This window comes from Pezoporus occidentalis, unplaced genomic scaffold (genome assembly GCF_034315485.1).
Source record: "Pezoporus occidentalis ecotype Australia unplaced genomic scaffold, CSIRO_AGI_Poc_V1 ctg337, whole genome shotgun sequence".
Lineage (NCBI taxonomy): Eukaryota > Metazoa > Chordata > Aves > Psittaciformes > Psittacidae > Pezoporus > Pezoporus occidentalis.
Window position 1 is genome coordinate 37703 of NW_026915344.1, and position 15099 is coordinate 52801.

A 15099-nucleotide genomic window follows, 5' to 3' on the forward strand; every position below is an offset into this window, starting at 1 on the left:
GTGGGTAGCATTAACTGATAAAATGAACTAATTGGTCATGTATTGTTAGCTGGTTTATCTGCAAAGAAGTGTTCAGGTTATTCTACCCTATCTGTGTCAGTGTGATATTGCAAGAACCAGTTAATAGTCATTACAGGATCAGAATATGAAATCCGCTGCATGGTGACTGAAGGCTGCCAGTGTAACTCAGTAACCTGATTTATTGCTCAGGTTGTGTTTAAGTACCTTCAGTGTTTCTCCACTCTTGTTTGTCAATAGGGCTAAGTATGAGCTGTTATCTGAGGAATTTCTGTTATTGACCGGTTGATGGAATTCAGATAAGGGTCAGTGTTGTTTTCAAAGTAAGTTATGTGGTTCTCAGTGAGAACAGACACCCTTATGGGATTATCAGCAAACAGATTAGCAGCTCACAGGGATTTTTCAGCAAAATCTGGTTATTTCCATGCTTACGGCATGGGTGTATCTAGTTGCTGGTTTCGTATACTACCACACAGGAGCTGTGCCATGCTAACTCAAACTGGAATCTTAAATTGCATCAGTCTGTGCTCTTTTTATTTTAAAGTTAGTGAGGAATCTGCTGTATCTGGCTGGGAATTCTGGGATGTTAATCAATACCTGTGTGTCAGACGTTAGAGAGGCTCAATGGGACTTCTGCAGGCAAGACATCACTCTGATTTTGGGACCTCAAGTGCCTGCAGAAAGCGGAAATACTCGTAGGTGGCTGTGTAATATGCGATTGTTGTCTGTGTTTTGAGGGTTTATTGGAAAAGAGTCAGGTCTGTGCAGCAGAAACTTCAGCTTTTGAGAGTGACCTTTCTCAGGTCTGAAATGGTTGGAAGCTGCAGTGTTTGCAGGATTTCATTCTGGTCTCGGTCACTTCACCACCTCTAGGCTGGCTCATTCTCTTTCCACCCCTCCGCAGAGGCTTGTGGCTGTGGCCATCTGAGCATCTCCCAAGGATGTGCCAAGCGATGAATGAGCTTTATTTAAGGCTGGCCCTGAAAGCCACTGCCTACGTTTCAGCAAACTGCAGGACGTGTCAACACAATCACTTGGAGGCTTTCAGCTTGCTGGAGCCCCTGTCAGCACTCTGCAGCTTCTGTGAACTGCCTGATCAGCAGTGCTAGGACTATTAATATTTATAAACCTTGAATAATACAGGGCTTTGGTGTACCTGAGAGACCATATGTTGGCCTCCAATCCCCAACAAAGCACCTGAGATCAGTGTGCCTACAACCCTGGCTGATCCACTGCTGTGGTCCCAGAAGGGGAAGGAGCTGGAGCTTTTCCCCTGGAGGGCCTCTGTCGTTGGATTTCTCCCTCCTTCATTAGTTACCAGAGCACATCATCTTCATCCTTCAGGGCCAAGCTGTGGGTTTATTTCTTTCCTTTTAGTCTGGAGTCTTTTATTGCTGTGCTGTGCATTTATTACAGGGCTTGTGACCTTGGTTTGGGTTTGTTTTTTTTCCACCCTTTGGTACAGATGCATTGATCTGGGTGTGGTTTGCAGGGAGAGAGGGCTCAGATTTTTTTTCCTTTTTAATTTAATTTTTGCTTCTAGCGGTTTTCTTGAATTGTGCAAAGGTGCTTGGTAACCATTTGGACACAGATGCCTCCAAATTAACATTTAATGTATGCGTGTGCAAAGATGCACCCTGATGAATAATGCATAGGAACGAACAGCTTGGTGATTGGGTTCAGTTCAGAGCGATATTGCATATGGATTAGCCGTTAGGACCCACATCAGCAGTGTTAATAACATGGATCAGGTGGAGACAGCCCAGCCAAACCTATTGTGTGCAGCACCGTTGGGATGAAAGTGGCTCTCCATCCCCGTACATGGGCTCAGCTGGACTTGCAGAGCCACGTGGGGTCTTCTGCTGAACCAAGCCCTTTGGATCGGACACCACTAAGGCTCAGAAACGACGGAGGCTCGGAAAGCCTTGCTCCACATCACCTGCTGCTGGAGCAGTTCATTTGGGTACAACCCCGAAACAATAAGTCAAAAAGGATCCCAGACACAAGCAGCTCTCGCAGCCACGAGGAGCAGGAGGGTGTGATAGAGCCCAGCAGCTCATGGGAGCCTCTGTGGGGCAGTTTTGGGGGCTTGGGACGTGGCTCTGACCCACCCCCCGAGCCGGATGGTGCTGAAGGGACAGCGCCCGCGGCCGGCCCGGGTGTCGTGTGCGTGTGGCCCCGCTTCTCTCACTCCAGCCCCTCACCTCTTTGCCCCGCTGTCCCCCCACGGCCCCCCATGCATAGGCGAGAGCGGAGTGGCAGAAGGGCTGCTGCGCTGTCTCCTCCTCTAGAAACCTTCATTCAGCTGGAGCCGCCTTTGGCTGCCTCCCCTGATCCCCTGCAGGGAGGGCCTGGGGGCTGCTGGCGTTGCAGAGGCTTAATTGACTCCAGAGGTCACTAATTTCAGCTCCTGGAGGTAAGTCGTGGTTAACGGCTCGTTTTCCTGTCTCACTCGGTTCCCACACCCCTCGTCCATCTGTGTGTCTTTCTCATTTTCTCTCCAGTGCCATCAATCAGCCCTTTTCATCCCCCGAAGAGGGTCCACCTGAGTCAAGGCACCAGCCATGCCCCAAAACCCAGAAAGATGAGTCAGCATCTTGCCTCCCACTAGCCCACTGACCCAGCCCTCCAGCTCTGCTGCTCTGAGAAAAGTGAGGAACAAAAGGATTCCCGGAGCACTCCCTGGCTCCACCATTGCGGGGCTGGGGGGAGGAAGAAAGAGCTCCTCACTGCCCTGCCTTGGGAACACGCCTCCAGAGCAGCGGAGGTGAGGGGGGGGCTCTGGCCCCATCAGCCTCTGGGCAACTCGTAGTGATAGCAGCAGCACGCCAGGGAAGGGGAGGGGGAAAGGGAGGGTGTGATGGGCGCCACTGCTCCAACCTGATCGAGTCCATTTGCCAATTCACCACGCGCATCACTTCCGGATCAATCCTCAGTTTCTGCTGCAGAGTGAGGATTTTTTTATTTTATTTTTTTTTTTTCCTCTCCTTTTCCCTCCCTCCCCATCTGGATGCTGGGAACTTGAAACCTCCTCCCTTGATTGCAGCAGGATCTGCCCCAACCTTCCCTTAACTTTGCACCGCATCACAGAAAACAGAGCAGCGAGCCACAGGCTACCTCGCACTGATGGGGGCAGGGGACCGTAATTGATGTTGCCGTGTCTCTAGGACCCTGAGCAATCGCTTGCTGCTTTTTTTTTTCCTCTCCTTTTTTCGTGTGTGTGCGTGCGTGTGTGTGTGTGAAGGATCCTCCTGGTTACTGCTGTTATTATTTTCCCTTAGCAGGGAGACCACACAAGCCATGGCTGAGAAGAAGCAGTCTGGGCGGCCGGGTGAGGAGGAAGAAGTGCCAGCCTTCTTCAAAAACCTGGGCTCGGGCAGTCCCAAGCCCCGGCAGAAATTCTGTGGCATGTTCTGCCCCGTGGAAGGCTCCCTGGAGAACAAGACCATCGACTTCGACTCCCTCTCAGTGGGCCGCGGATCTAACAAAGTGGTGGCAAAGCAGAAGGATGTTGCCCACCTGGGTCCGGATGCTCAGTCCGTCTATTCCAGGCAGAGCAGGCAGGGAGGGGAACCATCTGTTGATTTCGGGAGAAAGGTGGAGATCAGGAGTGCCACTGGGAAGGAGGCGCTGCAGAACCTGAATGACAAGGTGGGTGCTTATATATATGTGTGTGTGTGTGAGATGCCACTTGAGCACACGATAGGCTGCAGAAGGGATCTGTCCTTTCCACCCTGCAGTTTCTTGCCTTTATGTCACTTGCATGTATGTGGCTGCCAGTGTCTTCCTCTAAGAAGCAGCGTCTCTCCTAGAGCCTTTTCTAATGTCACCCGTGTGCTCTCTGCAGGTGTGTGTGTATGTGCACAAGGTGCAGGGCAGAAGAAAGGAGCTCCTGCTCCCACAATCACCCTTCCCTTCCCTTCCCTGCCTTCCTGTGTGCTGATAGAGATGGACTTTTTTCTTTCCTAAGCGTTTCCCCAGCACCACGGTAGCAGAATGCCCCACCCAGCTCAGTGACTGCAGCTCACAAGAACAGAAATGCAATTGTTAGCAAAGGAGCATCCCTGAGCATCCACCTACAGGGATCAAATCCCTGCAGGCTTCTTCCAGGGGAAACTCCTGCCCTTTCCTCCCAGGGGAGGACAGGCTCCAGAGTGACCCCTGGGAGCTGTATTTCAATACCAATTTCAATCAAGGCCTCTGGCTACAGTGGAGATTTTTGCCTGGGGAATATCTGGAACTTTCACAGGAATGTGGTGTTCTCTTAGAAACCCACTGAACTCCTCCCAGCCTTTTAGGACTCCTGAAGCTATTTTGTCACTCTCTTATGTGTCATGGTGTAATAAAACCTGTCCTCTTCCTGAGGCAAAACCTATTTAACCCACAGGTCTAGCTGACCATGCATGTTTGCTTGCTGCAATAAATAGATTTAAACAAGCTTTATTCAGATCTGAGCCTTGAAATACTCCATGGCTTCCTCTGACAATGCTCGCTCCCTTGCATAGGCTGGAAGAGCAGAAATGTATGAAGCACTGACAGCAAACTGACAAACTCTCAACATACAGGAGAAGAGTTTCTCTGAGCAGTCCGCCAGTGGTCTTACAGAGCAGTCCTTTCTTCTGGAATTGGTTTCTAGGATGTGCCCCCTGATTTTCACTGGTGGTATGGATTGCATGTACAGGGCAGAAATCTACCTGGCATTTAGAATATTGGTTCGTTCACCACTTTCTCCTGCTTTCAGAAATGTGCAATATTACTGTGAGTGTTACTGGGGGCTCATTCTCCCCAGATCAGATCTTTGCTTCTTCCTACTCTTGCTCCATCCTTCTGTATTTACACATATGACCAGCTGCTGTTATGGTAAGATCACAAAGGTAGGCCCGGATTTAAGAAGTGCTACTTACCAACCTTTAACTAGGAGTGGGATGAGCTCCACACCACTTCAGACCTGATTTGCCAAACCCAAACACACAAATGCCTATGGTTTGATTTGAACATGGTCAAGTGTCTACTAACTGAGTAACCTTCCATGCTGAATTAGTCTTGTTGAACTAACCAAGGTGCATCTCAAGGATGAAGGGCACACACCTTATCATCTTGGGGAGTCAAAGGTTTTGCAATTCAGGACACTTTCAGGACTAAGTTGGGCAATTTGAAGCAGTGATGCCCTGCAGGACATAAATCTAAGCAGGTGATAAATGAATTCTGAAATGATCAATTGTTTTGTGATAAAAGGATTCTGGTATAATAAAAACCTTTGAGTACAGTATGCTGGAAAATGACAAGTCCACACATTGGTTTAAAAGTGTGGGGTTTTGGTTCTACTTTAAAGATTATCATATAAATGTTAACTGAAGGTATGAAGTAATGGGATAGCACAAACCACTTGAGTTATTTCTCATTATCTTTTACATAACTGATGCCAATGGATTGTGTTGTGAGGGGTTCTGGGTAAGTGCAGCCTTTTATTACAAATGCCTTGCTATGGATTGGCACTTTATTGCAGGAGTGGTTTAGCTTTGGTTTTTCAGCTGACTGCATCCATGGCTTGAATCAGTGGTTAGATCCTTAGCAGATAAAACTGGCTTTACTTGAGTGTAGTTAATAGAAATGTGTTTAGAATCAAAGCTCAACGTGTTAAAAGATAAAAAGTGTTGCAGGAAGTGGTGTTAAGGGAAACTGCATTAAAATGATTTCAGATGGGAGTTAAAAAGCTTCTGAAGTTTTGCAGCTGAATTTGGCACCTTACTTGCAAACCTCTGTCTTAAGCATTTAATAGCATATCTGAAATAGGTTTTCCCTGGGTAGAAGGTCCACTCTTTCCTTGTGATAGGAATCTAAATTATATGCTAAATATATGCTAATTTACAGGATCTTGCGTTATTTCACAATAGGCTGGGAACCTTTATTGCCTTTTTTTCTTTAGCCTGAGACTGACAATAATTGCAATTTTTAGCAATAGGTGGAACAAACAACAGCAACCAAAAGACCATGTCATGAGCTAATGGGAGTGGGTACCCATCAGCTGGAGGCAGTGGAGACAGGTGGAAGTATTTGTGCCCATGACTGGATCCAAAGTGGGTTTGGAACCACAGCCATCCTTTCTGTCACTGTATGGAAAGGTCTTGTATTAATCTCCACTGAAGTAATTAACAAATGAAGATGGACAAGCTATGTTTTATTTTTCTGAGGTCTTTACTGTCCAGAGGATTAAAAAAAAGGAATGTAATTATTCCACATTAAATTGCAATATATTGTTCTGCAGGTGAAGATAAGGGCAATAACATCTCTTTGTGTCTGTCCTGTCTAGGGTATTGTGTAGCATCTATAATGGCCTCGCTGTATGGCCTCTGGGCCATGCTGCCTCATCATTCAGGGTTAAGATCATCTCTAGAGGCACCAGAAAGGCTCCGTTATCTTCTTTTGAGCAGTGCTTTGCAGTTAGGCCTCTGGAGGCAGCGTGACCTATTCAACAGGTCTGTAACTCAGCACAGCTGAGGGAAGCTCTGCCTCTTCCCAGCTGCCAGGCCTTGGAGAATTCCCTATGCTTCTTCCCATCTTAAACTTGGTCACTTCCCTGTTTAGACTGTTAATGGTCAAAACCCCCTTGGTGACTGCTTGCTTGACCTGAGTCATTTCTCTGTACTTCCCAGATTTCCCATGTGCATAATTGGCATTACTTCTGCCTTGCGCAGCTCTTTGGGAAAGAGATGGTCTCTTGGGGAACATCTGCAGGGAAAAGCAATGTTTGATTGCAAGAGGGATCAGCAAGCCTAGGGCTTGTTTTAACTGAGTTTGCATGGAGAGCCTGAGGACATGCCAGGACTCTTCAGCACAAGTACAAGGCCTGGGATCACAGGTCTCTTCTGAAGCTGATAGCTGAAGTTCCTGTTGCCATCTTGTTACTGCAGTGGCTAAGGTGGTTCCCCTGTGCAAGTCACCTTTTTTGCATCCTTTAGAAATAGTTTATTCCTTTGGGAATAAACTTTGGGACCTTTGGGAAGTGCAGAGCACCGGATGTCAACTACTATCTAAACCAACAAAGCTGTGTCCTGTTGTAATAAGTAACAGATACTATCAGAGACTAGGAAAATACTTTTTAGAATTCTTTTAGAATTGACAGGAGAGGGATCACTTGCAAAACAGTGTCAGGAAGCTTTTGACATGACTGGACTTCTTTCTAAATCCTCAGAGCTCTCAGGATCATGGTTATTCATTCCTGGAGAGAAATAATGAGTAACAGGACACTGTTGAGATCTCAAAATCATAATGTTCACTCTGGATCATTAATGGAACTGCTGTGTAAAAGCAAGAAGGTGTTTGACAGCTGGAAATGCAGTTCTGAGTTTAATTTGTTACAATGCCTGCCATTTTTCTAGCTTTGCTTTAGTAATCATTGCTTGCAAAATAATGTTACACCAATGATGGAGCAATTCCTGTCAGATCCCTTCAGAACCCTGAAGAGGACTGTCTCTTTCCAAAGAACATGATGTGGTAGTAAATGAACTGTGGAGCAGTGGCTTGGGCTTGGTTCAGGACAGTGAGGATTGTAGTGCAGCTGAAATGCTCAGGACGTTACTCTAACAAACATTCTGTGACAAGATCTCTGTTCTTAAAAGGTTATTTCTGAACCTTCTCAAGGTTTCCTGGGATTTTAAAGGAAACAAAATCAATTGGAAAGTTAATTTCAATTTTCAGATCATACGTACATTCCTATCGACCTGTTTGTGTGGCTGGAAAGTGAATCTCAGATTCACCCTCAGAACCTAAGACAGTCTGCATTCAAAAAAGATGAGGCTGTTTCCCTGAGCAGTTGTATGATTTTACCTCCTCATAATAGCATGTTTGATCTCTGTTGTCATTTCCTTATCATGGCACTTAATGTTTTCCTGTAAGGTATTAAAACAAAGATGTCCATTGGCAGGTATAATTTATAGTGATTAATAATTCACAGCACTTTCATCCTCTTTGGGGAAGGACAGATGTACTCCTGCCATGTATCAGCCTGTATTTAATCCTCCCAACACTTCATACGATGCAGGGGGTTGATGGATACATGGGAAACCCCTTTCAAGCCACTGAGATTCAGAGCTGATGCAGCAGTTGGGGCAGAATCAGGACAGAATATTAGGGTGTGATCAGGGAACTTATTAAAGCTCTTCTGGCCTTTTGGTCCTGCTGCCTCTGATTGTTGTAAGAGGAGCCTCACTGACTTTGGCGGGGGGGGTCTCCCACAGGGAGTAGGGATTAGGAGCTGTAACAAGCCCAAAGGGAAATCTAGAGCTCGTTGATGCTGTAGTGCTAGAATTGCAGATACTTCTAGGAATGCTTGAACTCCATCTCTGATCCCTCTTTTCGTGCCAGTTTTAAAATGTGTATTTCCATTTGCAGGTTTTATAACTGCATAGGAAAATGTCCTTGTGGATGAACCTTGAAGAAATCAGTAGGAGTAAAAGCAGTTGGGTGTTGCGGAAATTCTGTGGGGTTGGTTGCAATTACACTGCAGTTCCTTAGAGAAAGGGTTTCTTTGTCCCAGCTTTGTCGCAGCCATCCAGTAACTCCACAGTGGGAATAAAATTCCTTGCTAAGTGCATGATGGTAGTGTGCAGAATCTGTAAAGTTAAGATTCAGAGCTGCTGTAAATTGATTTCCACTGATGCCTGTGATGATTTATTTTAGCACAGACTATCAATGTGCAGAGATTCTCATATTCTTGTGCCATTTTCCCTCTAGACTTTTCCAGAAGACAAATTTAGACACAAACGCTCCGTTAATATGTGCTTCTGTTGCAAAGAGCCTGCACAAGATGTCCTACACCAGCTGGTATCTGTGCAGAGATGGCTGACAGCAACTCTGTGTATCCACTAGCCAAGATACCCCCAACTAAAAGGAGTATCCGAAAGGGTGCTCAGGCATTGGAACAGGCTGCCCAGGGCAGGGCTGGAGTCACCGTCCCTGCAAGTGTTCACACACCGTGTAGATGAGGCCCTCAATGACATGGGTTGGTGGTGGCCTTGGCAGTACTTACCTTGGGGTAAAGGTTGGACTTCGTGATCTTAAAGGTCTTTTCCAACCTGGCTGATTTTGTAATTCTAACTACCCTAAGGCTAAGGACAGGCCAGAGACACTCAGCCCATGCAGAGCACAGCTGTGGATGTGATGAAGGTAGAGACTGGCAGTGCAGATGTGGGCATAATGCTCTGTTTTATGCATTTCCTCCCCTGTTCTGCCACTTGGGGAATGTTGTCAGGGCCCTTAGAAGTGCTTATAGAGCTTAACTGAAGGTGGTTTATGTTCTGCTGTTCCACTGCTGATGTGACTTGGCTGCAGCAGCCTTGCTGGTCCTGCAGTGGCTGCAGGCAGGAGCTGGGTTGGCTGGCCAGCCTTCCCTCATCACTTCCCTTCATTAATGTTTGGCAGGGAAGATTTGGCAGCACTTGTTCTCTAGCACCTTGTAATTTTAGCCTGCTCAGCCTGCAGTAATGGACCGATGGAAGACAAAGGGCACCAACATTATCTAGAAATCCCATCACTTCCCACAGTACCTTGGCAGGTGATGGATGCCTGTGGCTTTACCAGAGGAAAGAACCAGCTTTTGTAAAAGCAAAGAAAGATGCAGGTGGATATCTTTGTATTTTCTGATTCTTCCCCACTTGTTCTCATCCCAACATTGTCCTTTAGGTACATGTCTTCTCCTTCCCTCCTGGTCACCTCTCATCAAGTGTGTTCTTACAGCAGCTAATATTGGTTCCTTGCTTTTGCTCAGCCAGTTTGTAACTACATTAATCACTTTATTTATTTTGACACCCTTTTAGCTCGTTGCTAAAAGGAAAGAGAATTGGGCCATATTGGCAATTGATGTAATGGAGTGAGAAGATACACCTCGGAGCTCAGCTCTGCTTCCTCAGGTACACGCTAAATCATACAGAAGACTATAAAATCTGGTGCTGTGTAGATGTTGAATATTAACAACCATGTTTTTCAGCCCTTTAATCTCTTAATTTATTTTATTCTGTACTACTTAGGTTCTTGCAACATGGTGATGGGAAGGAAAAGCTAAGTGGCAACTGAAGATTCGTTATTACTTTCTGAACATAGTCACTACTGGATTCAAGTTCTGGAATGTTTTCCAGAGGCCAAGAACTGCTGTTCTGAATTAGCCCCTGTTCAGTAAGGATTGTCTTTTAAAAACCAAGTATTTTAAATAGCTATCTTGGAACAGATAAGAACAGCTTTAGAAATATTAGGGTATCATGCCTTTAGAGGTGCTTCTGTTTCTTCTACCACTACTGCAGTTCCACAACTTTTAGCATAATGTGGAGGGATGACCTGCCCATGCTCATGGAGGCGAGTCAGTGCTGGAGCTTCTGGGTTCCTGCACGCATGTTTGTGGTTGTTTCTTCATAACCACATTACTGCTGCTAGGGCAGTTGGACTTAGCACCTCTGACCAGCTGCCCAAGGCCCTTGATGCTCTCTCTCAAGCTCTAGGCAGTGTTTGCTTCCTCTCTGATAGCTCAAGACACTCTTTTGCCTAGCAAGCAGAGGCAAGAAACCACTAAGATCTAAAACTGAGGAGGAAAGCTACCATTAAAGGGGCGAAAAAAGGAACAGTTGCACTGTCTAAATTTAGAAATGTGATGTAGAAGCTTTCTTCCATGTTCTGAGCAAAAACATGCTGAGGTTTCAAAACTTCTCCCAGCACAGATCAGAGAGGGGCAGGATAACCCCTTTAGTATTGTCTATTCTAATCATTAAATCAAAATACAGCCTTGCAGGTTAATGAATGATTTTGCTACTGTCATAATGAGCCACTCTTTCATATGCTACTAATTGGATATTAACTGATTGGCATATTAGTTACTTTAATGTTGCCTGTTGCTTTACCTGTACCCAGGAGAAGCATATTTACTCTTTTCCTTGTAGCCTCCTGTGAACTAACGTACAGAGAAGGTCCCGACGGTCATCTGTCAGAGCAGATGTGACCTTTAAAATGATTTATTGCAGTAAATATACCGTAAGTTTTCACTACTTACAGGCCATGCATGGTGTGTGGCACGAAACTAGTTTGGTCTGTAGCAATTACAACATTTTGTGATGGGAGAAGTTTGCCATTTGCTTTGTGTGATGTATACGTGCTCCTGAGTGAGGGAAGAAGGTAAGTCTTTGTGGTCACTAACTGTTAAAACCTTCAAGCAGAATTGGGCTTGTGCTATTTCAGAGCTCTCCAAAAGGTGCCTTGTACCTTCCCTTGGCTGGTGTAAGAGGAACTGGGGTAAGCAGATGTATTTTGAGTGGCAGTCCCACACTCTGGCCTTGAACCCCATCTCTCTTCATTGCACTGGGGCAAGCACACTGTAAATAACAAGGCAATATTTATGCCATTTAATGCATTTCTTTCCTTGAAGCACCAGCTTAGTGAGAACAGGGACTGAGAAAATTAAGCCTCCAAGTGTGACTGAAGCATTGAACACGGAGTTTGCAACACTGGAGTAGTAACGAATGGTCAGAGTGACAGGAGAGGACCATTACGGCTGTGTGCTCCCATCCCAGATTGCCTTGGCACTAAAGCTTCAGGTTAGTGACTAGGGGAAGAAGCGTTCACTCTGGGCTATGTTTTCTGAACAAGGAGGTGTGGGAAACGGCATTCCCAAATCGTGCCAGAAGTGGTGGCACTGCAAAGGGCCGGGAGCAGCTACAATCCTTGTTCCCCCCCCCACGTTTGCTAGCGCTGCTTTAGCTTTCCGCTCGGTTAGCGCCGAGAAGGGCGGGGTGGGACAAAGAAGATGGAGGGCAGCGCGCTTACCGGCTCGCCGGGCACAGCCCCGGTGGCTAATAGAACGAGGTAGAAAGAAGGAGGGGGGGAGGTCCGCAGCCCGCGGGGGTGCGGGCAGGTGCTGGGTTTGCTGCGGGGTGCGGGCGGTGCCTCCCTATCCCAATCGCACCCCGATCCCATCCCCGACAGCCGCCGCGCCGCAGCAGTGGGGCCCGGTCCCCCCCCCCCCCTTTCCCGACTCCCCTCTCCCGCGCCGCAGGTCCCGCCAGCAGCGCGCGGCGCCGCGCCCGCAGTGACGTCTCCTTTGCGCTAATTTGCATATCGGCTCTTTCTCCCTTCCCCATTGCACGGCGGCCGCTTTTTATCTGCATCCCGCCAGGCTCTCAGCCAATGGCGGCCCGAGCTAGCGCGGCCCCTTGCTGGCGGGAGGGACGGGAGCGGCCGGGGCCGCCCCGGAGCGCATGCGCTGTGATCTTCACCCGCGCCGACGCCGCCGTTGGTGTCGGCGCTGCCCCCTCCGTGGGCCGGGCTCGGCGGGGCTGGGCTGAGCTCTGCGGGGCTGGGCTGGGCTCCGGGCAGAGGGAAGAAAGGGAGGCGCGCAGGGCTGGCTGCTGCTCCCCTTCCTGCCATTGCGGAGAGCAGGGCTCGCCTCCCCGCCGTGCCGCGCCCTACCCTACCCGAAGGAGCCCCCCCCTCCCTTCCTTTCCTTGGGATTGCGTCCATTCGGGATCGGGGGATTGATTTTTGGGTTTATTCTGTTTTTTTTAATTTCTCTGGTGGAGGGGAGGTCGGGGAGCAGCTGCTGCACGGGAGACAATAGCGCCACAGCAGCGGCCCCGCTTCCCCATCAGAAATAATAGAGGTATTATTGAATAACTGAATTGGGGAGCGCATTCCCAAGATGTCTTATCAGGGGAAGAAAAATATCCCACGGATCACGGTGAGTGGAGCGCACGGGGATGGGAGCGGGGGAGGGGTGTGCGGGGATTAAGCCCTTTGTGTGCGCGGGGAGCGGTGGCGGGTTCCCGGCGGGATAATGGGATCAGGCTGCAGCAGCGAGGAGGGGGGAGCGCGGAGCGGGGCGAGGCCGTCGGCAGCACCGGTGTCACCGGGGACAGCGGAGCCTCGCCGCGGGGATGGAGCCCCCGCCGCCCTCTTGCCCCCAGCGCCCGGCGGAGGCGGCTCGGAGCCCCGCGGCTGGCGCTGGGGATGGAGCGGGGTTGGTTTTCCTTCCCCGAGAAGCTTCTCGCAACGCGCCCATTTCCCGGTGCGATCCTGGGGGAGAAGGGAAGGAGCCGTTATATAAACCCCTCCCTTGGTTCCTTCATGGTGGGAGCTGATTTAGGGCAGGTACTGCGCTTCCAGCGATGCTAACTTCTTACGTAAGAGAAGATCTTCGCATCTAACGGGCTGCAAGAGCCCATTTATGTTTTTGACACAAGAGTTTTTCATTATTGGCAGCGGTTCCTTCTCCCAGCCCCGTGGACACACCCATCCTCATCCTCCTTCTTCCCCAGCCTCGGAGGCAGGAAAGTGAGCTCAGAAATGGAGCTTTGATGTGTGACATTGGTGCAGGAGCTGCTGGGCTGCACAGTTGCGTTTTAAATGATGTGTAGGAGGTGCAGGGGATGCACAAAATCGCGATGTGAGAAATGGAGCAGCCTCTCTTTTTGTTTGGGAGGGCGGTTAGCTTCCCTGCTCTAGCCCGATGGAAGAGAGTTTAAAAAGATGCCTCTGTTGAAACGATGGAGGTTACAGCTGAATCACTGTCATGAGCCAAAAGTAGCGTGACGCATTTTCCTTACGACTGAGTGCTCTGATTGATGCTGCGTGCACCCGATGCGATTCCGCAAAGATAAGGGGTAGAAAAAACATCACATTCTGGTCCAATTTGCTGTTGTGTAAACCTGGAATTCATTCCCCGAGACAGATGCTTGAAGAAAGAGGCTAATCCATGCCTGGCTATCCTGTTCTCACTGCACCAGCAGGGTAAATACGCACAGATTCAGCAGCAGGCCCTTGCGCGGGTGTGAGCTGCGAGCGCTTTTGTCTCCGAGGTGGTTGAAATGAGCAGAGGGGTTCACACTGGTTTCAGAGCCCACCACACAGCTGCAGCAGGAGACAGCAGAAGCGTTCCCAGCATCATTACAATGCTCCACGCTGCAGTTTCATTGCTTATTATATGTATTTATTTTTCCCTCCTTTCCTAATCGCTGCCCACTGCATTAGGATGTGGGCTGTCAGTGACATCCATGGCCAGACAGCCCCATTTCAGTAGTAGCTGGCTGTTTCAGTATCACAAGGCGTCTGCACTAGAGGTGGGCATCAATACTGCAGTGTTTCTGGAGATGGTAAACATGTAGGACAGTGCTGTAGAGCCCGCCATTGAAAGACAAGCGGGTTTTTCACGCCCCAAGTGAATTCATTCAGGCTTATTGGCATTCACAGCAGATTCTATATTTAAATCTTGGGGTTTTCTTTCTTTGTTCTTTTTTCTAAATGGGTGGCGTTACGCAGGGAAACTCTCCATTGCAGCAGTAGGAGGGAGGAGAAGGAGAAAAAGGAGGAGAAAGAAGAGGCGCTTAACATCTCGTAGATGTTTAGCAGTTACATAAAAGGTGGATATAATGATATAAATCAGTAGCTGATGCAGTTCATGTCGCCCTTTTGTCATTGAAGAGCCATGTCAGCTTGTGTCAGTTGAGAACCAGGTGCTCCAACTGTTCAGTTTTATTATAAGCTCTTTAGCAAAACGCCTGATTCTTTTCTTCTGTTTGACCACTGGAGTCCCAGCTTGAAATAAGGGCCCTGAGCACCACTGTCACTGTCTTACATATACTTACGAGAAGTAAATGGGCACCACCAAGTCAAAGTCCTGCTTTCCACCCGTCCCTGAAGTCAGGTTTTGGTTTTGCCAGTCTTTGGCAGTGCTGTTCTGGTTCTTTGTTCCTTTACCAAGATGTTTTGGGGAGGAGGAAAGAGAATGAGACTAAGTCCAAGTGCAGATTTCAAGGGCCATGGTGCAGTTTAAACTGAACACTGCATAATGTGTATATGTCCCTAATATAGGGAAGATGGAACCAGAGGATCACAGCAATTGCGCTGCAGTGTGTTTCACCCTGGTTTATGACTATTGCATAAAAAGATGAGTTTCGTTTTGTCCTGAAATCTTGCAAAAATGAGATGTGGCTTGGGCTGAGGTACAGGCACATCTGCTGGCTGCCTGGCTGCAGTTACCTTTCTGTTCCTGTCAAACTGCCTCCTCATTTGAGGACATTTTAATGACCATGTTGTTGAATCCTTCTC

At 48.1% G+C, this 15099-nt stretch overlaps 1 protein-coding gene across 2 annotated transcripts in view; it reads left to right on the plus strand.

Moving 5' to 3' along the window:
• The first annotated feature begins 2770 nt into the window (after nucleotides 1–2770).
• Nucleotides 2771–15099, plus strand: part of LOC134169146 (dihydropyrimidinase-related protein 2) — a 49250-nt gene continuing 36921 nt past the window's right edge. The window contains exons 1-2 of one of the 2 annotated variants that reach the window (XM_062629399.1): nucleotides 2771–2785; nucleotides 3300–3669. In XM_062629399.1, coding sequence (XP_062485383.1) covers nucleotides 3319–3669 — 351 coding nt within the window. In that variant the 5' untranslated portion in view covers nucleotides 2771–2785; nucleotides 3300–3318. Of the gene's footprint in view, nucleotides 2786–3299; nucleotides 3670–12282; nucleotides 12734–15099 lie in introns of those variants that run through there. The other variant, XM_062629400.1, reaches the window with a different exon arrangement.